Below are 23,633 nucleotides of genomic sequence, written 5' to 3' on the forward strand. Positions count from 1 at the left end.
GGACACAGGGGCCTCCTACATGGTCAACCTGCCTGCAGCCTTGCTCTCTAATACACCACATGGCAGCCAGAAGGATGCTGTAAACACCAAAGCCAGATCCCGTCTCCTAAGCACGCCCGCCCCCCAGGGCACAGCTCCTTAGAGGTCTTGAGTCCTAGAGGCTTGGCGGTGGCCTGTCCTCCTGTGGGGACCCCGCACCATTCCTCCAGGCTCCGCCACCCTGGCCACCTTGCTGCCCGCCAGCCCCCGCCTTGCTCCTGACCCACAAGGTCACACGTGTTCCCAGTGGGCACGGGGCGGGGGGCGCTTCTCTCCCCGCGACGTCCCTCAGAACCCAGCTGCAATGTCACTTGCACTGAGAGGCCTTTTCTGGCCCTCCCATCCAAGACGGCGCCCCCTCCCCTGGTGCCCTACGCCCTGCCCGCCTTTGGGCCTCTCTCGGGCACATGCCACACGCTGGCATATGACCACATGCACCTGCTCACTTGTCTGGGATCTCTGTCTGCCACACTAAATGGAAGCTTCAAGAAGGCAGGCCTTTGTCAACTTCCTTCAAGCCTCCGGTTCCAGCACCTCCCGCGGTGCCTGGTGCATAGCAGACCATCAGTAACATCGGTTAAATAAAGATTTCAAGGCAGGCAGCCCAAACTCCCACCTGCTCGCCACTGAGATCCCAAATCCCTTTGTCCTGAGATACACCTTAACAGGCACCAGCCAGCCTCCCTTCTCCCCTCTCCCAGACGCTAATCTGAAGGTGACAATTAAAAAGTAGAGAAGGCGTTACCAGGAAACAGCCTGTAGCCTTCTCCCATTAGCTTAACAACCCTTAAGCTTTGCCGCCTCTCCGGGGGCCTGAGGGGATGAGCACAGGTTTGCCCTGGGGGAGGGGCAGTTGCCCAACCCTGGGAGGCTGCGCACCTGGAGGGCAGAGGGAGAGGTCCAGCTCAGGGGTCAGAAATGAGGATCCCCAGCCCCTTCACCAACATCAGGGACCCTCCCTCTGAGGGTCTTGGCTTAATGAGGAAGGCTACTAACCCATATCGGCAGCAAGCACTGCGTACGAGAGGAATACGTACTGTTTACTGCAAAAAGGCGAAATGCCTGCTCTTCGCGCAAAGGCAGATGATGTCATGATGAGCAAAATGCAAGTTCATTACCAAAATCACTGTCTTTTTGTCATTAGTATTTTTTTAACTGATAAATATTCAGAGTGCCGTTCCGATCGTGATTGGTACCTAGGTCTGCCAAAAAAAAAATGTTAGATGTGTAAAAGAGATCCTTCTACTCAAAAGTAATTAATTAGTATACAAAGTAGTACACTAATTAAAGTATTTATTCCTTTATTTACAGCCTCATTTATTCATTCATCGGGAAATATTTATTTAGTGCCTAATAGGTACCAAGGACTAATTCAAGAGCCTAGATTTTTTTCCCCCCAGAATCCCTACAGACAAAAAATAACAACAGGAAGGAGAATCAACATGAGCGTTTATGAAAAAGATCTTGTGTGCGTGCCAGGGACTGCACCAGGGTTTTCTCTACGTCGCATTACCTAAGCATCCTGCCCACAACGGGAGGCGAGAGATATCCTGTGCCCACTCGACAGATGAGGACTTGGAGGGCAGCAAGGTTAAGGAGCTTCCCTTCAAACACTGCTGGCCAGTTAAATAGGCAAGCCCTGCGACCCCATCCCAGATCGGCTTGGCTCTTAACATTTGCTTTTCAACAGCCTCCCCTGTTTGGTTCACCAGGCACCAGGCAATCCTATGTTCTGTTGAACACCCAAATGGATCACATCGCTTCCCTTCTGGAAACCCTCCCTCCCCTCACACTGAGACCCATATAGGGAAAGCCACACCAGACCTGCCCCCGCCCACCTCCCCGGCCTCTTTCCTTATACCTCCTCCCCCATTTTAACCTGCCCTGGCCCCACTGGGCCCCTACATATTCCTCAAAGAGGCAAGTCAATTCTGGTCGTAAGTGCTTACTGCTTCATTTGCCTGAAACATTTCTCCCAGATCTGTGCTCGGCTGGTTCCTCGCTTTTTGTGCAGGGCTGGTCAAGTGTTGGCACCTGAGGAATACCGGCTCTGACCATCCTGTATAAAAAGGCAACCCTCCCATCCCTCTTTATTCCATTAATGCTAGTGGGTTTTTATGAAGTGCAGTTAGAACTATTTAATGTTGTATTATATATTTATTTGTGTATTAGCTTTCTGGTCTTAAAAGAATTATAGCTGTGTGAGGGCATGGGCTTTTCTGCTGTGATACACCAGCCCCTAGATCAATGCCTGGCAGACAGTAGGTGAGCAGGTCAACGTCTGTTGAATGAATGAATGCACAAATGCACATCCATACACATGAAGGAACCCTCACGAAAGAACCGACTTCATATATGGGAGAGGGCCCGAGATTCTATTTGGAGATGCCAATGAAGGCAGCATCCTCCGTCAATGTTCTCAGTACCCTCCCCGCAGGCTTAGACTTCACAACAGACGCAGGGAAAGAATAATAGGAACGGGGCCCTTCCTTGGCAAATGACTATAGCTATTCCAGATAAAATATCACAATAGATTAAGTGTATGGGCTTTGGAAGCAGGGAGTTTAAAACCCAGCTTGGCCACTGCATGACCTTGAACGGGCTGCTCTGCAGGTTTCTCAGATCGCCATCAGTAATAGGGATTACGCTGGCATCTAATGCATGAGAATGTTAGAAGGATAAAACTTGGCTCAGACGTCCCCCCTGGGACAGGTCTCTCCCCTGGCCATCCACACTTGTATTACCAAACTCCCACTCTTCAACTTTTGCTTTTATGAAACCACTGTCATCATGGAGTTTCTTTTCTATATGAAATTTATCTTTTTTTTTTTTCTTTGTTAATTTACTTGTATGTTCTCCTGCTTCCCCTTCCTGGAGGGTAAGATCCCCTCTTCATCCTATTAACTGCCCCTGCCTCCTTCCCCGGGAAGCAGGTGACCAGAACAGAACCTGGCACGTAGTAGGGACTCAAGAAATAACTGCTGTTTAAATAAATGAAATATAAGCACTTGGTAAAGTGCTTGGTATATATAATAAGCACCTCCATAGTGGGAGGTATCGTTATTGCCATTGTTGTTATAGTTGTTGCTGCTAGTGTTATAATTACTATCTATTGGGAAAGAAATGTTCTTTTGAGCTGGCACGGGGCTCCAACCATTCCCTCTTCATTCCCAGAAAAGGCTAAAACCCTACTCAGTGACTGGATTTCCAGTTTTAAAAACCAAAATGCACCCATGTCTGACTTCTTTCAAGCCCCGGCCTCCTAGTCTCATGATAGTTGTTGGTTGCTCATTTCCTTTCTGGTGTAAATGCTTCATGGTCTGGCTATTCAGGGTGAAGATACGCTACTGTCAGGTTTGACCCCTAATAGTTTCAGTGCACTTTCTCAGCCCCAGTCTCATATAATCCTTTCAAAAAACCTGGGCCTTAAGAAGAAATATGATTACCCCCATCTTATAGGTTGAAAAGTGGGGGGGAGGGGGGGAGCAGAGATTTGAGCGGCTTGCCCAAATCTATAAGGCAAAGAAAAGGAGTAGACCTAGGGATTTGAACTTGGGTCGTTCTGACTCCTGAACTCATGTTCTTACCCCTGAAGCAAGGTTTCTCTCTTGAGCTTGCTCAGGGCCGCACAATGAGTGTGGGCAAAGCTGGAACCATTACCCAAGTCACTTCCTCCTGTTCTAAGGCCCCATCCACGGTCTCAAACCTAACCTCAAGAGGGAAAACAAAAAGAAGCACAAAGCCATGGACCCAACTTCCTAATAAAGGAAACTAGCCAAAGGCAGCTCTGATGTAAAACTGCTTATAGCTTTTCATTTTGGAATTTCTTCTGTACCAAACGGTACCGAATGCCTAGAGGAGATTTACCTCTTCTCTACAGCATCCTCTTGGCCCAGAAGCTATTCATATCTCCCCCGGCCTATGAGAAAGGGGCTTATGAATACATAGAAAATTCTAAGAATCTGATAAATTCAAGTGATTTAAAGTAAGCCCTTTGCAGTTTGTATAGAAATATTTACATGCCGCTGCTCTGGCTTACCCAAGTCACTTCTCCCTTATAGAACACCTTGACCTTCCGTGTCCTTTTTGAATTGTCCGCGTCACCAGATTTCACGGATTTTTCGTGATGCAGGAAAGCGTTTGGGAAGTTTCTTCCAAATTCATGACAAACAGAATGGCCGCTGACAACAGCTTTGATCTCCTTCTGCCCTATGTAACTATTTTCATTAAAAACAATAACTGTGTTCTACCCACCTTAATATCTAAACTGTGTAATTTCCATAGAAATGACTTAGATGGAGCTTTAAGAAGAAAGCTCAGGGGTGATTTCAGAGTATTCATTCAGTTCTGAAAGCACTCAACTAATTAAGACCCGTGATCTTAATTTCTGTACTAACAGAAACTGCAGAACGCTGTCTTTTTTTTTTTTTTTAAATCCACCTTAGTATTATGGCAGCTTTATGGAAACATGAGGCTTTTCCTTTAGCATAAATGGACACTACAGCTTTTCAATTAAATTAGTCTTTGGAGAGAGAGATGCAAAAGAGCTAAAAAGCTCCTTAAAAATCTTCCCTGCTCTGCAACTTTTCATGTGCCAAGGGGAGATGTGTAGTTAAAATACACTGCTATTTTCTTCTTACCCTGCCGAACAAAGTTTTCGATCTTGAACCCTGAGCTAGCTAGAATAACCTGTCGAGATTTTACTTTTAGCTTGTGTGCCCACGTTTGGGTTTCTAAAGCTATTTTGCAAAAAGGGACGTGTGATACAGTGTCCTGTGTCCTTGTCCATCCAGAGAGAACTTTATTAGGTAGACCCTGTTTAAGGTTGAGGAGTAGCTATGACGATACTGAAATTGTTGTTTTCGTTGTTTTTAAACAACACGGATAGAAAGGGAACTCTTAGAAAAATTCAAGACAAATGCTTTCAAATATGATGCAGGTTTTTTTTTTTTCCTGTGTAATTTCTCTAAATTCATTACCTCTAAAAATACCGATATATTAATAACAGGATTATCTGGCCGTGCCTCCTGAATTTTAATTTCTAAAATTTTAACCAATTTTAGGCCTTGCTTTGGCATCATGGCGTACTGGAGGATGCCCAGAGGGCATCTTTTTTTTTTTTTTTTTTCTTTCTGCAGAGGAAATGCAAAAGGTTCAGAGGCAACAAATGAAAATTCTACAGAACCATTTTAATGACTTTCAAGTCTCTTCAAATTATTTTATCACTTCACCCACAGAGTTTGCTTTGGAAACAAACATATCAGCAATTCCCACTTGGCCTCTCAGATTCCTATTCTGTGTGTCTGTGATGCAGACGAAGTCTTCAGAGGGGACCTAAGTCCTACACCCTCATGAAGGTCTCCCTGTTGAAGTGAGGGGGGGAAACCACCCCACTGTGGACACTCCAGACTGGTGTCCAAGTCAGACCCCAAACCATGTGTTTACGGAGATACTTTCCCGTGAGTTCGCATAGTCCGAAAGTGGATATACAGGCTGTGAAAGGACCGAATTTTTATTACCATTTCTTAGAGACCAGTGTTTCTCGAAACTACCTTTCAATTAGCATTGCAACACCTAAAACAAACGAGTGACTGAAAGGTCAGTAATACCAAAAAAAAAAAAAAAAAAAATGAAAGAAATGGTAAATCCAGTGGAAATCGGCTTCTATGATACAGGCCGGTAAATATATGGTGGTTTTTTTTGTTTGTTTGTTTGTTTGTTTGTTTTGTTTTGTTTTGTTTTTTCTTACTGCAATATCCAGGCAATCAAGCAAACCCTCTCAATGAGGTTATTTCTTATGTGGCTAGAATGACTAAGCTCATTTATAATCAAAGAGCTGCTCACCAAAGGTCACCCTAAGGAACAGGAGAATTTCTAACTTGAAATGGAATTTATAAAACTCAAAATAATAAAAAAAAAATACAAATTGTTACCAATTACTGAAAAATGGATGTAAAAACATCCAGGATGAACAGGCTCTAAGAAGGCAGGAGAATTGGATCTCCCTGATACAGACGACAGGAAAATATACTATGTATTTGTCACGTTAGAAAATGAAAATAAATTTCTCCCACGTAAATAAAAATAGAAGTGCAGTCTCAACTTGCGAAGCAATAAAATTATTTGTGTGCCAAGCTTCTTTTAATACCACTGTAATTTTTTTTATAAAAGTCGCTCGATTTGATTGTAATTAAATATGTAATGAAAAAGCAGTGCTTCAGGGAAGCGATACAACCCTCTCTGTTAGTTTAATGTATTTCCAACTGACTTTGCATCAAACAAAAATGATAACTCTGTGGATGCCTGGTCTTAATATAGAATTTGTTAGGCCATCCTGTGCTTTTTAAAGGGAACTTGGGTGCACGCAGACACGCCTTTGAAATAGTGGCACAGTCTTCCCAGACCTTGACATACCTAAATAAAATTGATGGTACGCATACAGTGACGGAAGGGAAGATCTAGTCTGGTCATTTAACTCATGTTAGCTAATTACAGACCCAGCACCAACACGAACAGGTTTTCTTCCTGTCTGATTTTCCTAAGCTGAGCTGCAGAGGAGCAGAAGTGTATCGTTTCAATGGCCTTAAATAATGCCAGGCGCAGTGCCCCTTTAAAACCTGCTCAAGTGAGAGAAGAATCCCCCAGCCAGTGGGAAGAGAAATAGATGAACCCAGGTACATTATCCGCTTGGAGAAATTCCGTCAAAGGCGTCACCTGGGATGAAACGAAGGCATAAGCCTCTGTTGGAGAATGTGACAAAAGGCAAGATGCTTCCAGGCACAGACCTGCTAACGATGCCTAGGAGGTATTTGTTGGATGTGAAGGTTTCCCAACCGGTAGCAACAGAACCGAGGTGACTGGGAGAAAAATCAGTGTAAGGTGGCAGAAAAATAAATGCATGGTAGTTCCGAGGAACGTTTCTACCCTCCTCAAAAGTAGCCTTCAATCTCCAACCCCCAAGCCTCAAGAAGATTTTCATCCTGCAGAAGTTTCTTCAGAGCCCCCTCCCCCTTCCCTACCTTCCACTAGAACTCCCTGTCACTTGCAATCTGCTGATTAGGGCTAATGTATTGTGTCCTGATATGGCAGATTAAAAATGAAATCAATAAATGCCTAAAACAAATGGGCTTTTGAGATGTCCCATTCAATCTGGGTCTTTAAGGGTGAGGTGGGAAGTGGGAGAAGGAAATCAGGAAGGGAGTTGGGGAAGGGACCACTTAAGTAATCAATTCCCATCCAAAACGCTCCGGTGCAGGATGCGGTTTTCCGTGGGACCTGTCCTTCCTTTTTCAGGGATCTGTCTTAAATAACAAGAAGAGCCAGAACAGTTCGTGCTGCTGCGCCCCTCTGGGGGTGTGTGTGTTTATTTTTTCCATTCATCTGTTAAAAACGTACTGTTTGGGTAAGTGAATGGGGTCTATAGCATGCAGTATTTAAATCTGCAAGATGTGAACTTGTCTTTCTGAAGTGTGTTTAAATAAAGTGAGAGTGCCAGGGTCCCGACTCTACCCAGATTCCTATTCCCTGGAATCCCATCCCACTTGCCAGTAAATTAAACGTGAACTTCACCATGAGTGGCCTGCCGCCTCCCCACCCTGCTGCTACAGATTGCTAGGACCTCAGTGGGTTCACCCAGGCACCAGCTCTCAGTAGGCTGAAAAGGCTATCGCTGGGGTCAACTCCCGCTCCACTGCAGGATTCAGAACTGTCCCTGATGAATATGTTTCCCATGTAAATAAGCTATGCCATTAAGGTGCAAATTGTAACTTTTAAGTAATGATTGCTAATAGTCTAATGTTTACTGCCACACAAGGACATTCATGAAAACAAAATCTGCATTATTCATCTCCATATTAAATAAACAAAATAAATTGAGGGAGCCATTCTTCCCTGCAAGACTTTCCTCAGATCTGGATTATCAGATAGTTTAGGAGAGTCAGCAAGAAGGAGACATTTAATCTCTTTGGGCTGGAAGAAGCAGAATCCTGCAACTTACGCATACATTCGATATTCACAAGCCCCAAAGACTGTGCATTCGACTACAGTTGGCTGGCATTATATAAAAACAATAGTTCAGGGTGGTAAAATAAAATATATGTAGTACACATGTCCGTGTACAGAGGCTATGACAGATTGTAGAAAATAGAAGGGTTTGCAGCGTAAGTCTGCAATTTAAAATTTTTAACTACGCTGAATCCTGCAAAATACAAACAAATCAAAACACTGCTCTGTTTTATTTTACCTTTCTGCCATCTTCTCTATCTGCCCTAAAATGGATAGGGGGGAAAGATGCTGATAGAAAATCCCACAATATTCTCAGGTAAAAGTGGATGCATTTTAGTGGTGAGGGAAATATACATCCAAGGAAGCCAGCACACACACTCACACATACACAAACCCCTGGGGTACCATAGGCTGTTTTCTGAACTTTTTTTTTCTTGCCCGAAGTAATAGTATGGTGGAAAAGCATAGCTTTAGAAAGCCAGGAAGAATGACATTTCAGAGGGAAACAGAGGGAAATGTTCTGACTTAGCTGTTTCCTTAAAGAGAACTGCCTACCTCACATCCCTTCTTTTAAGGCGGTGGCGGGGGGGTGGGGGGGGGTGGGTAGAGCAAAACAAATAAAGACCGAGATTCCCCATCACTTATAATATCATCTTGTTCATTCTATCTGCATACCTGCTTTATTAGAAAGTTCTGTAACTGATTCCCTGAACCATGGAACTTAAAACTAATAATGCAAAGAAACCAAATTGCCTCGAACAGTTCTTGGGAAAGAGTTTCAGCTCTGATTCACTCACAGGCTTTTTCTATCTTACATTATTCATTAATCAAGCTAGAAATCAAGCTTTCAACATCAGTCCATGGGAGTAATTACTTACAGTTGTGCATTGCGTTTAATTTCAGGCAGCGATAAAAGTTAGTATGGCCACAATCCTGGAACCCACCTTGTTCTTTTCCCTTCATGACCAACTACCTAAAGAATCCCAAAGTGGCTCACTTTACTCATGAATCGCCACCTCAGCTACAACGGAAGATAGCACCGATGACTTTGGAGGAAAGAAACATCGCATAAAAAAAATCTGTTTTATTCATATGTGAGCAAATAAATACTGTAAGAAGGGCCTCCTTGCATGCAATAGGAATGACTCCCTTTCAGCTTGACAAGGGTTTCTGCTTTCTTCAGTGAAAATAATAAAGCCATGAAAACAAACATAAAGACACCAGGAATACAATAGGCTAGCGAAGTGAAACTAGGGTCATAACTTTCAAACGCACACACACACTACAGTAAATAGACAAGCCAGTTCCAATAGATACCAGCTTAATGAAAAGGATCTAATTTAAATAATGTGATACAGCATTATGTTACTACACCTGGATCCTCATTGATCAGAGGATAATTGTAATCAAAGTAGTGCAATTCTGAGCAATGCACTTTTTGTAATGAGCTAACCAAAGGAGACATGTCCAGTCATTCTGGTAATTTAAATTACTGCCTAGTTGTTGATGGCCTTTACCGGAACAACAAGGGGGGAAAAAAAAAAAGAGTAATTTTCAGGGCAGTATCACTTCTTGCTGGACTGTTGCCCAGAGTTTTCTTTTGGGACAATAAGGACGTTATCTCTAATCATCTAGCTACACGAAAACTTGGGTTGTTAGAGCTAGAAGGAGCACGCTTACTTTTCCTGGGTCTAGAAGGCCAGTGCACACCCCAATGCTGTCGGACTGCAAAACAATCTAAGTTTTAACAAACAAGCGGTTGAAATGTAGACACGGACAGGGGCAGAAGGGAGAAACGGTTTTCAAAAGAGGTAGCCAGAGTTGCAGAAAAGAACACCTCACCGACGAGGCAAGCTCTAAATATATATGGCACTGAGAATATTGCAATTATTTTGCTCTCTGGGAAACAGTTGGAAAACACACGAATCAAAGCTTTATAAATGATATTTCCGCACGCAATTTGACCCAATCTACGCGTGGTTGCGGAAGCAATTCTGCGCTCTGGAGGGAAGATAGCTGGGGATATTTCAAAGCACATGGACTGCCACTCATGCTGGAACCAAGCCATGGTGGAGGATGAACTTGGTGGTCCAGCCTGTTCAGACACAAACACCCACTTTGCTCAGATTTGCGACTAACTTTGGATTTATTCTAAGGGTGGCTTTATAAAGTTTACAAAAGTGTTCCACTGAACTTCTTCCTAATGTTTCGCTCCCGTTACAACAGAAGGAAATGTGTTTTGGGTCTGCCGAACACCAGCCTTCACTGATGGCCCCTAAAGCATGAAAGTAAAGACAGAGAAGGGGGGGGGGGCGGTAAGAACTTCAGCTTTTTGCTAAAGCCCTGATTCAACAGAAGGACACAAAGAAATAAAAACGCCCACATTAAAAGCCAAACAAGATAATAATTGTGCATGTCTGGCTCTGAATCTAGAGGGCAAGGCTTGCGTCACTGGTACTCTGAGTTACCATGGTGAGTGATTTATTGATATATATCAAGAATGAATAGATCAAAGGCAGCGAGATGACAGGTGATCAATCAAATGTCAAATCAAAACTAGCAATCAAGTGGAAAGCTGATTTTTCAGTGGGTGGGTCTGGCAGGAGAAAAATGAACTTTCATATTACACTTCCGAGAAACAAAACCCCAGCATACTATTAAAAAAGCAATTAAGCAACCCAAAAGGAAAAAAAAAATCCTTTAGAAGGTCTATTGTACTGATCCATTAACCTGTTCCTCTTTTGGGGGGAGGGGAAGGGGTCAGTAAGGAAAGATTCAGATGGGATACCCTACAAATCAATTTACAAAGTTTGCAACTCTCTCTGGGCAAAGAAAATCCTGAGCTGTTTCAATGTTCTATTGGGCATTTCCCCTTTTCTTTTCTTTCTTTCTTTCTTTTTCTTTTTCTTTCTTTCTTTTTTTTTTTTTAAGAGAAAGAGTGATTAGATTTCCAAGCATATTTAGAAAGCACATTGAAAGGTTCATTCCTTTCCTGGGGTGGGTTTTTTCCACCTTGGCGATCAAAGTTAGTCTCCTTGCTTGCCCCAAAGCCAGCCTGCAGCCCAGGGCTCTGGCATGCCTCACACTTCGGCGCCCCAAACCCCAGCGAGCGAAGACGCTGTCCCTCGAGGCCAGAAGCCACTGGCACTGACCACGCGGAGGGATGCGGGGGTGGAAGGACTGTCTCCCTACCCCGCACCCCAAATCCACAACCCGACTTTGGCCGGAGAGGCAAGAAACAGACTGGGAGAAAGTTAGGGGTGGGGTAGAGGGTGGAGGAAAAAAAAGTTTAAGGAGGGAAGGCTTGGTGGGACAGCTTCCCCCCCCCCCCCACCCAAGCGGAGCCTGCAAAGGGGAGGGTTTGGGAGATGGGAGAAGGAGAGAGAGGGGATGGGGTTATTCGCGGGGCAGAGAGGGGCGCCCGGCGCGAACTCCCCCCACAGCTCAGGGGGTGGCGTCCTGGGGCGCCCGGGGGCTGGGAGGGCGGGCGAGGAGCTCGGTGCGCCCCGCAGCCCCGAAGCGGAGCCGAGTCTCTTACCTGCCGCCCGCTTGGGCGCCTGCTGTTTCCTCCTTGGCATCGCTCTACTTTGCTCCAGTCCTACTTCTGGCGCCCCAGCCCCGAGCCGCGCGCGGGGGCCCGCTGCTCGCTCGCCTCTCTGGGTGTCCTCCGCCTCCTGCCCGGTGGCTCCTAGGGCGTCGCTCGGCCTCTGTCCCCCTGGCGACCCCCCCTGCAACTCCTCCACCACGGGCCAGAGACCCCCCTCTCCGGGCGGCAGACACGGGTGGCTTGTGCCGGCTGGTTTGAAGCAGAGGTTGGTTCTGCCGTGTTTGTTTGTTTGTTTGCTTTGGATTTTGTTTTCCTCTCTCTCTCTCTCTCTCTCTCTTTTTGTTTTTGCTTTTTTGGAAATTTTTGGTTTTTGGTTTTTTTTTCTTTTTCTTTTTTTTTTTTTGGTGACTGTTGAGACACTTGATTTCTTTATTAAACATCCAAGACCGGGTTCGGATGGAAGGGACGAGGGGCGCACACGCGCCACACGCACACGCGCGCGTAAAGATAAGGGCGAAAAAAGGCAATCCTGGGAAGGTAGTGGTTTCTTCTTCTTTTTCTTCTTCTTCCTCCTCCTCCTCCTCTCCTCCTCCTCCTCCTCCTCCTCCTCCTCCTCCTCGCCGGTCTCTATGGCGGATTCGCGCTGGGGGAGAGAGATCACTCACTGTAGATTTGCGGCCGCTGTCAGATTCCCGTCGGTGAATGATATGCGAGAGGACAGGAGCGGGTTTGGGAAAGACAGAAAATCTGGAATTCACTCACTCACTCACACACACTCACACGCACGCAGACACACACACAGACACACACGCACACACACGCGCACGCACTCGCGCTTCCTCTCACACACTCACACCCCCCACATATGCGCGCACACACACACACACACACACGCACGCACGCTCACACACTCACACACTCACACACACAAGACAGGGCGAGGCGATTCCAGCAAACATCGATCCCGCTGAACAAACTGAACATTAACAAACTCCTCCTCCTCCTCGTCTCCCCGCGACCTGATGACAGGGAGAAATTTACTCCCCAGCCGCAGAGCGCCAGGCAGAGGGAGTCTATTAAAGGGACAGTGTCCCGCCGCGGAGAGGGGCTGGGGGCGGGGACCCCGCGCGCCCGCGGCTCCTCGCGGCGCCCCCTTAGCTGGGGCGAGGACTTGCCCACCCCCCCCCCCCAGGCGCGGGGGACACCGGCGGGGGAGGGGGCAGGACCCGCAGGGTTGCGGGGAGGAAAGGGGGGCAGGGTGAGGGCCAAACTCCGCAGCTGGGAAGGGAGCCGCGGGCCGGGGGGGGGGGGGGGGGGGGGCGGGGGGGTGCCGGGTTAGCGGACCTGCAGGGCCGTTAACAATACTTATTCGGAAGGTGAGAACTTAGGTAGGCTCCGGGCAGGCGGGGAAGGGGGACGGCGCCTTATCCAGCAATGACCTCCATCCCCCAAGTCTCTTAATCTGACCGCGAAGATGTGCTCCCCACCCCCACCCCAAGTTCAACGCCCCCGCCCCTCCCGCCTTCCTTCTATTCCGTGGATGGTCAGAAAAGCAAAAAATCTCCCATCTGCCTCCTTGATAATTTAATCCCATATTCTCTTTGTTTTGTTTACATAGTATTTATTGAGCACCTACTATGTGTGTGCCTGTTCTGGAGACACAGAAGCTACAGAGAAAGGGAAGATCCTGGCCTCCTAGTGTTTATATTCTGATGGGGGAGCAGAAATGTCACCCTCAGATGTCCAGTCTTTGCATAAATGTCACCTTCTCCCAGAGGTCCATCTTACTTGAAATGTTCACTGTCACACACACACACACACACACACACACACACACTGTGTCCCATTTCTCTATTTTATTTTTCTCTACTGGTCATATCGATATCACATACATTATATATAGGTTTCTATTTTGTTTATTGTCCTAGTTCTTTTCTTGGAATATAGGCTCTGTTGGGAAGAGGGACTTTGCCTCTTTTGTTCACTGTTCCATCCCCAGTGATGGGAAGGGACAAGACATATAGTAGGTTCCCAATATAATATTTGTTGAATGAATGAAAAGCAGGCAAATACACAAGATAATTGCAGAGCGATAAGCTCCACGGACATGTTTAAGTAGGGTCTGTGACAGTGTCTGAAAGAGGGAGTAGCTTTAGACTCGATGCGGGAGAGGTCAGTAGAGCTGAGACAGATTCCAGCCAACACATGATTGTTGAGCCCAGTGTGGGCCAGACCCCTGCCTAGGTGCTGAGGACAGGTCTGACCTGGACCCTGCCCTCAAGAACTCTCATTCCCATAGGAGAGACGACTAAAGAGGCAAGTGATGTGTGTGGGGCAGGAGGTATACTTAGGAGGGCAGTTGACTTGAACTTGGAGGAAGAGAGTTTGCTTATGAGGAAGAGCTTCATGGGGAGAGTTAAGTCTAAGCTGCTTCCTCTATATGAAGGAGCGAGGCAAAGTGGAACTCAGACAGCCAAAGCCTTAGAGTAAGAAAGCAGGCATTGTCCAGGGCTTCCCCAGACAGGGCTCTGGCTGCCTGCACCCAAATCCCCTGAGGCCCTTGTTAAGATGCACATTCCTAGGCCTTACCCCAGAAGATGATCTAACCCCAGCTCCACTGACATTCGGGGCCATAATTCTTTGTTGTGGAAGCTGTCCTGTGCAATATCAGCGTTTGGCAGGAACCCCTGCCTTTACCCACTAGATGCCGGACCCTTCCACCCCAGTCCTGCCAACCAAATTGTCTCCAGACCTTGTCCAGTGTTCCCCACCACCCCCCCCCCCACCACCAGGGGACAAAATTGCCCCCTGGTTGAGGATCACTGCTCTGGACCCTCTGAATCAGAAACTTCTGGAACAGGGCTTAGGGAGTCTGTGTTTTGAACAAGTGATTCTCCTGCTCACTCCAGTTTGAGAACTTCTGCTAAAAATAGCCTTTGTTCTTTTGGAGCCAGACATATACAATATGTTTACAATATTGTACTATACAATTGTATACTGTAACATAATACATTATAGATAATATATGTTACAATATACAAGGACAACTGTATATTGTATATACAACTGTATACTGGAACATATATTATCTATAATATATTATGTTACAATATACAATACGTATACCATATTATATGACTACAAAGCAAGCTCAGGCTTAGGTATTTTATAATTTAGGATTTCAAGGCGCGGCACTGTTACCGTGGTCACTGTGATGAGGTTTCACCTGGGTCTACTCCTCACTACCCGCCCCCCAACCACGTACCCATCTCGATCAAGTATAATAGGGATGCCCAGCACTTAAACCCATCTACCTACTTTGCCCTCTCTTGTGGGGAATGACCTAGGGTGACCTGTTCCACAGATGTTTTTCTGAATGGTTCTTTTAGGGGCTGTAGGAAACATAACTTTCCCCACCCTACTAGTCACATGCCATTGTCACTGTTTGTAAAGGGCTGATTAATCTTGTTTGTTGTCGAATCATTCTTAACATCCACACTTGGGGGGAGGCACGTGCTCATTTATCCCTTTCATGTAGGTGACACAAGGTAACTCGCCTGCCCTAAATCGCCCAACTGGCCTCCACCCATGACCAACTGTCACCCAATCCCAGCCTAGCCCTTAGGCAACTGAGGCACAGAAAGTCCTCCTGCCTAGTTGACAATGTCAGCAAAAGGGTATTAATGCTAATTCATTCTAATTCCCTCCCACACCTTTAAGGAGTGCCAGGGGCCACAGCTTACTAAGTAAAACCCCCAGTCCCGCGGGCCAGGGACCACAGTTACAGGATCAGGACATACAGACCTAAGGCCTGAGCAGAAGAAAAGACCACAGTTTCAACGAGCTCACCGTGAATCCTCCCTGGAGGAGCCCTATGCCTGCTGACTGGGTGTTGGTACTATGTGCAATCATTTAACCGGCATCTACTGTGTTAGGTGCCTGGCATTGCACCAAGTACAGGAGAGGCTGGAATGTATAAGATAGGATCCCTGCCTTGAAAAGGCTTCTGTTAAAATGACCTCCCAAAGACTTGGCGCGGGACCCGCCCTTGGAGAGGATGAGGAGGGAAATGGGTCAGAGTAACTGACTTTGGGCTATAGAATCTCTCCCCGCCTCTCTCCAGGGTTTGTCTCTTACATTCTTACTTTAATTTGTATTTTTCGCCCTACTGCTACTGTTGTAGAGTATTTAGCTTGGTTATCAGCAAGGAAGATTTTGTCTACCCCAGGTGGATGCATAACACAATGGTACCCAGATACTGTTCAGTGGCGTACACATGACATTGGAAAACGTGAATCGCACAGCGAAAAGGTTATTCCCTTTCGTTTCTCTTTCAATCCGAGAACGTCTCAGTTCGGTGCGAGGTGCAACTTTTATGCCTAACAATTGCTGACTTTTATTTCTCAACCAAGAAACCGCAGATCTCAGGCTTAGAAGCTTGGGAGGGGCAAGAGTTACCTGGCTAGACTCTTCAAAAAGTGGTTTGTTTTTATTGAAGTCACCCTAAGTTTTTACTTCTATCTTAGCTAAAGACACTGCTCCCCATTTATGGTAGCGATCTGAAGTTTGATATAATTTATGGGTTTAAAAAATAAATATAGCTAAGGAATGAGGGAAGAAATAATGGTTCAAGGGGATGTGGAGATTGCCAAATGTGAAAAAGGTGGTATAGGCATGACTAGAATTTGCAAAATACTTTGTTAAACCACAGACTCTGGCACTTTTGGAAACTTCTTCCAAGAGCTGGTGGCTTAGAATAATGCTATGTTTGGGTCTCCAGGGAACGTAGCATCCTCAGATCTAACACTCAAACTCTGGGATGTGTAAAGGCATGAACTGATTGGAATGAGGCAAGCGTATCTTCTAGAACACGGATTCCCACACTGGCTCAATGTCAGAATCACCTGGGGATTTTTTTTCTCAAGATAAAGAGGCGGGGGCACCACCCTAGAATTACTGAATTAGATCTCAGGGTGGGGCCCGAAAATCTGAAATTTTAAAAGTTCCCAGGTGATATTGATAAGGTGCCAGGCATGGGTACCTCCCCCTTTGCAGAAGCTGAATTTTGTAACAAGTGAATCAAGTTAGTAGAAGTCATTGCACACAAGCAAGAACCAGGGTGTCTGTTCTTGGATTCACACAAAAGGGCGGCTATGGAGCCCTCTCACTGCACCCGTGGACCCTGTGAACGCCCCCATTAAAAGCACATTTCTATCCTACTGATTTTTGTTGTTGCTAGTTTGCCTGTCTTATCACTGGACTCCAACCCGATGCAATTAAAACCACCACTTGCCACGTGCCTACCTTGAGCTTGGCACTTCCTGAATGAGTGGGCACTGGGGCAGCCCGTGGGATTCTGGAGCGGAGGGAGAATGCCTCAGTTAACGCAACACCTCCTATCCCAGCTCCAGGGCTTTTGCGTCTTCTCTTTCCGGAAAGATCCCTCCCCCAGGTCTGTTTTTCCTCCTTACTCTAAACTCAGAGGTCATCTCCTTTTGCCCCGGCCATTTGTGCCATTCTTTGTCTTATCTTTCATGGCAGTTATGACCATCTGTATCTTCTTCATATATTTGCCTATGTATTATCGGTCTTTCCTAATTAAAATGTAAGTTCTGTTCACCTCTATATCCTCAAGTCCAGCACAGTATTGGTGCTCAGTGAAAATTTGTGGACCGATTGAATACCAAGTGGAGCATTCTTGCAAAGAAGGATGCACAGAAAAAAAAAAAGATTTGGGGCCATTGTAGGGCCTTCATTAGACATGGGTATAGAGCATTTCAGCTTGTGCGCCTCTTTTCCAAGTGATGCTGTCCTCCCTTCCCCAACTTCCCTCCCTTTTTCCCCTTTTCTCTCTCTTGTCTATTACCTCCTTCAGATCCCCCCTTAAATACCACCTCCTTCAGGCAGGCTTCCCGGGTGGACTCCAAGTGATTCAAACTTCTCTATCCCTGTCTTCTTAAAACAAAGAGTCATTATAGAGTATGATTCCAAATACATGAATAGACAAACAGGCAGAACCAATCTATGCTTGGATATCAGGGTAGCGGTTACCTATGAAAGTGAGCACGAAGAGGCTACTGGGGGTGGGGTGGGGGCTTTCATTGTTCTTAACCAGGATGATTGTTAGTGAGTGTGTCCGTTCTGTAAAAATTAATTCAGCTGCATGCTTATGATTTATGTGCTTCTATACGTGTACATAATGCTTCAATTAAAAAAAAAAAAGCAGTGTTCTCAAACTTTGCTGTGTATCACAGTCAACTGGGGTGATTTAAAAAACTCGATGCCTAGGTCTTACCCCAGACTCATTACATCAGTCTGTGGGGGCGGGATCCAGCCATCAGTATTTTTAAAGCCCCCAGATGATTCCAACATGCGGCCAAGTTTGAGAGCCAGTGTACCATACAATTTTGCCCTTGAGGATATAATTCATTGCTTTCCTCTTGTGTCATTTAACTCATTCAGGACATCCCTCTTACCAGTACTGTTTTGTAAAAACTTTAAGGTGGCAGTCTTGGGTTATTTTCTTCCTACCCACGACACCTGGTAAGGCATCATATTGGTGGGGAGAACCAGACAAGAGGAAGTACCAGATGGATCATGGAAAGCAATGGGAAGAAAATAAGGTGGGGGTGTTGGGACAGAGGGTAAGGGGTTGGGGCAGGACAATTCAGAGTGGGAGTCATGGAGAGCCTTTCTGAGAGGGGAACATTGAAACAGAAATCTGGAATATACAAGGCAGCCAACCAGGAGCCAAGGCCTGAAATCAGAAGAGATTTCTGTGTTTCCAGAACACAAAGGATACAGCGATAGGGGTCCAGATTTCGAGAGCCAGCCAGGGAGAGGGGAGCGGAATGGATGTAGGAGAAGTGGGGTGTGGCTGGGTCACCGGGGATATCATGGGTCCTGATATCAAGTATGAGTTTTATTCTCTGCCGTTGATAAACGCCAGTTCATTTATTTACATCCCGAAACAGCTAGTCCAGTAGAGTGGATTTGTTCAACCAACACGGAAGAGAATCTGTCTTGTTCTGCTCGGTGGGAATTTGCTCTCTGAAAACTGCCAAGGCCGGTGACAGTAGAGTCTGGAGACAGTCAGGCATTGGCAAGCTTGCTTCTAAGGAAATAGCCTCCAAAAGTTGGTGGGCTCTCATTTTGAAAACTGTTTGGATTCGGCTGGGCGTAGAATTTCACAACAACGATTAAGCACTGTGTGTTTCTCAGGTGGGCCCATTGCGGAGTGGGCGGGCCGGGAGTACAGGAGCCGGTGCATTGAACATACATCGCATTTCTCCCTCGGACGCGGCTACCTGCAGTGGTGACAGTGTTTTTGCCGGCGCGGAAGAATCCAGACCACGTCGCTGGCCCAGTACTCCATTGCTCGACTTCATTAACCACAGGAAGACATTAAGTGAATGTAAGGACCAGAACAGCCTGGAAACCATGTGAGGAGGAGCCTTTAAGTTCTGGGCTCTGGTATATTTTATGCCACCTCGACTATGCATCAAGCTCTCCTTCCTGGACTCATTAGAACTGTGTGCCCAAAAGTACCCCTCAACTCTCAGAAGCAAATAGAGAATGATATAATTCACTCTGAGAACACCTTTCTGTCTTATCCGGAGCATGTCTTATCTATTATGATTAGGCATTAGGCATCCTATTGTCCTGAAAATTTCATGAGATTCTCCCCTTGCTTGCTAGGATTATGTCAAAGTGACTTGTCCTGGATGCTGTTTTCGCCCATTAATACAACTTGTCTCCTCTCCTTAACCATTGCTGGGAAGGCCAACACAGCGAGGGAACCCACAGGCTTAAAATGGTCAAATAGTTCAAGACTGTTGCAAATCCTCTGCTGAGAAGGCCTGTGTTGTCTTGCTTTGAGTTCCCTGAGAAGCAGACCCTGAGATAAAGATTTGAAAGCGAGTAGTCTGTTTGGTACATGAGCTTAGAAAACTCCAGTAGGAAAGGAGGAAAGTGAACACAGTAAGGCTATCAATATGCAGTGTGTGGTCAAGCAGGTGCTCACTGTGGGTAACAAACCTTAATCCTGCTGGGGAGTCAGTGGAGCTTAATGTACTTCTGAGATATCCCTCTCGAAGAGCGAGAGAGCTGGGGTATTTACCCGTCAGTGCCTGCCAGTCATTGCATAGATGTTGTTCCTGGCCTTCCCTGCAGGCAAAGAGCCACCGGTGCGGGTGGTTCGATGGGGGTGTGAAGAAATGGGCAGGGCACCAGGTGGGCACCCAGGAAGAAAGAGAAATGTAGATTTGGAATCAGACCTGCACTTGAAAAAAATATTTCTGCTACTTACTTGCTAAGACTACAACCTTGGGCAAGTTGTGTAGCCTCTCTGAGCCTCAGTTTTCCCATGTGTGAAATGGGGACAATTAAATGTGCCACCGATTCCATTCAGGGGCACAGAGAGGAATTTTAAACTAATGTAAAATCCACAGCTTGACGCCCGCACATAGATAGGACTCCCAGGTCTTTGGCTTTTTCATTATAAGTATTCGTTGATCGACTATTGTTCACAGAGTGCTTTCGGATATAGATATGCCTGAGGTCTAATCTAATCTGTGCTGGGGGATAAAGCGAACATCAACCCAATCGTCTCCACGTGCAAGGGCACCAGTTTACAGAAGCCAGTCAGGGGAGGTCGGATCCTTACGTGGTGAAGGCAGCAGACCACAGATCCAAGCCACTGGCAGCAGAAACCTGCAGCCAGTGCCTTCCTCTCTCCACCTGAATGTCCCCTCCTCCCACTGACATTCATATAGCACCTGCTCCAGGCGAGGCACTGGGCTGGGTACCGGGGATGCGGCAGGGAACAAGGCACCTGTGTGGTTCCTAAGGAACTTAAGAATCTAGGGCAAGAACAGCAAATTACAGTAACGATCGTAATAGTAGCTAACACTCAGGAAGCACGTGGTGCTGGGCACTGTTCTAGGCGCTTTCAAATAGGAACCTCTCAATCCCTTAAAACCATTCCATGAGGCAAAGGGCTTTCGTTGTCCCCACTTTACGTATGAGAAAACCGAGGCACGGAGAGGACAGGCAACTTACCCAAGGCTGTGGAGGCAGCAAGTGGGGAAGCTGGTTCAGACCCTGCAGGTGTGGCTCCAGCCAAGGGCCACCAATGGCCACGCATGAGTCACTCTCGGTGGTGCTGTGGCCTTGTCACGAGCTGATCGTCCCATTACGTTCCCTGTTCTGCTCTGCAGTTTCAGAATTCTTCAACGTTAGCCTGCGTACTTTTCTCCTGCAGAGTGAAAACAGATTCCTGGGCTCCCTGCAGGATCTCGAGGGATTTGAGTTGGTGGGATTTGAGAACGCGTATTCCTGACAAGCTCCTAAACGGCACCGATGCCGAAGCTCCACGGACCCCATTTTTTGGGCTGCCCAGTTTCCAACAGGGGTGATGTTTTTTCCTCCCAGGGGACATGTGACGATGTCTAGAGGTCGTCACAGTCCGGGGGGTGGCTACTGGCATCTAGTGGGTAGAGGCCAGGAGTGCGGCCTGATATTCACAGTGCCAAGGCCCCTCGCAGACAAAGCTGATCCAGCCCCAACACGTCAACTGGGCCGAGGCTGAGAACGCCGGGGTAGGTAGCCCAGCCTCAGCAATTGGGACCTAAAGAGGAGTCGCCTGGGGGTCTCGCTGAAAACACAGATTCTGATCAAATAGGTCTAGAGCAGCACCTGTGAGTCTGCATTTCCAAAAAGCTCAAACAGACACTGCAGACGCTTCTGATCCAGGGAACATGCTCTGAGCAGCAAAACCCAGGATACACCTTGTATAGGCACAGGTCTGGAATCAAAGCTGAGGACACAGCGAACTCCTAAGAAAGAAACCTGAACACCATCCTAAATTAGTTTGGAATAAAAGGAACTCTGAGTTTCAATAATCCTCTTAAAACTCCCTCTCCACCCCCGCCCCCCCACTCCCCATAGCAAGATTTTTGGCCTTTAAAAACCTACACGGAGGCAGAAGGGCTCAGAGGAAGGAAATCTCCATTCCTCTCTTTGAGGCAGTTAGGGGCTGATTTAAAATGAGGAAGGACAGAGCGTGGTCAGAACTGCCTTGCTTCAGTCCCCAAACATCAAATCGAGTCTATTGTTGCCCGGGATCGTGGCTTCTTTCCAAGAGCCTCGTGCTGACGGTGGGGTCTGCCTCTGCCTGACTTTCAGGTCTGCAAATGTGAAATGAGAAAGTGGCTGTTTTTAAAATGGTTGCTCTCTTGGGAAAGGGGTATGGGAGAAAATGGACTCTGTGCGTCCAGCCCTCCAGAGATGGCACCCCGGCCCCTGTGATAAATGGCAGCATTAACAAGGTTTGGTTGAGAGGGGACCCACAGATTTATGACTTCCTGTCTCCGCCAGCAGATGTCATTATGGCTGACAGAACAGAAGGCCTTTCAAGAGCTAGCTGGGGTGGAGCTCAGAGGAGGGGAAAAATAAAATAAAATAAAAGGCAGAAGCCAAAAGTAGTGTTTGTTCGGTGGTGCTATTGTTGAGACTGTTATTTTAGGGACACGGGGAAGTTCTACATTGTGCCGCACGCCTTGTAATATCTCTGAGGTCCAGCTTTTGAAGGTTTAGGCAGAAACTCTCCCAGGAAGCACAAAGTTTAGCTTCACTCAAAAAAGAAAACCTTGCAGGGTTTCATTCCCGGCCCGTTTGTACCCTTGGATGAAGCAAACACTGCAGTGAATAAATGTATATTTTACCCTGGACCATCATTTTGATGGGTGTTTCAATATATTTGTTTTACAAATTCAGCAGCCTGTTCTGAAATTCGTTGCATATATGTATAGTTTGACCTATCTTAAAATGGTGTCTAGGATATCATTGGTATTTCATGTGCCTCAATTTTTGGCTGTATTGAAAAATGGTAGAACGTTGGCACTTCTCATCGGGCCCCAAACCCATATTAACAGGTATGGTAATTACAGGTCAATTTCACATTTTCTCTTAGTAATCTTCATCTGAAGCTTTGCCTTCTGTAGGTAAAGGAAGCGTTTTTCATTTTTTTGTTTTTTCTGATTGATCGTCTTATTTAAAGGACACTTGAATGTGTTCTTTGGGCTCAGGTAATCAGTGCCCTAAACTATGGCCCAGAAGGAACAGCTCGGGTGACAGACACGGGGCTGTCTTTAGTCCCGTCTGCAGCAAATCATTCCCCGTCGTGGCCGCATGACGAGTGTCACTTGGCAGAAATGTAGAATCACGGAGGACTTCATGGAGGACAACCATGGGGGCCTCCTTTGCCCCTGGCCTCTTAAAAAACCAAAAACCCATTTCAAGCAAAAATCTGATCGAGGGTCATCTTCTATAATTAATTAATAGCTATCATCTCAGTGTATATATTATAGGGAATATCTGATTTTCGAAATAACTCGCAGGGATGAAAACAGCCACTGCTATAGTTCCTTTCGCAAACTACTTTGGAGTGGCGGTTGGTGATGTGTTTAACTAATCCAGGCTCTGGAGACTCACGCTCTGAATTCTTTTTCTAGCGCTTTCACTCACTACTTGTGTTGTTCTGGGTAAGTTACTTAAGCTGCTTCCTCACCTATAAAAGGTGGACAATAATAGCCCCATCTCTTAGCAAATTTTTAAATGAGGATTGAATGCAGTGTTTGTGAAGTAATTAGCCAAGGGCCTGGGCCAGGATAGGAGCTCAATAAATTAGCTATTGTTATAATGATTAATGTTAAAATATCTCCACTCTTTACTTTTCACAGGTAGACACACAGAGACATAGACTGATTCATTGGCCACCCAGAAAGGAAATCCAATAATTATAATAACATTAATTGTAGCTGTCATATATTGAGTGCATACTAAGTGCCAGATATTGTGCTAAATGCTTTACATGCAAAATCTACTGAAATTAATCCTTACAAAAACTTTTTGGGGCCAAGTATTATCCCTCCCATTTTACATATAATGAAATTCCGACTGGATCCTTTAAGCCAATGGTTCTCAAACTGCAGTGTGCATCAGAATCACCCTCTGCAGGGCTTGTTAAAATAGATCTTGCTGG

The 23,633-nt window shown here is 46.2% G+C and overlaps 1 protein-coding gene across 2 annotated transcripts in view; it reads right to left on the reverse strand.

Moving 5' to 3' along the window:
* The window catches only part of TSHZ2 (teashirt zinc finger homeobox 2), a 451,987-nt gene extending 440,324 nt beyond the window's left edge, over window positions 1-11,663 (reverse strand). For both annotated transcript variants that reach the window (XM_049649853.1, XM_049649854.1), the window contains exon 1: window positions 11,582-11,663. In XM_049649853.1, the coding sequence (XP_049505810.1) occupies window positions 11,582-11,621 (40 nt within the window). In that variant the 5' untranslated portion in view covers window positions 11,622-11,663. The remainder of the gene's footprint in view (window positions 1-11,581) is intronic.
* Between the last annotated feature and the right edge of the window lie 11,970 nt (window positions 11,664-23,633).

Source organism: Panthera uncia (genome assembly GCF_023721935.1).
Source record: "Panthera uncia isolate 11264 chromosome A3 unlocalized genomic scaffold, Puncia_PCG_1.0 HiC_scaffold_11, whole genome shotgun sequence".
Taxonomy (NCBI): Eukaryota; Metazoa; Chordata; class Mammalia; order Carnivora; family Felidae; genus Panthera; species Panthera uncia.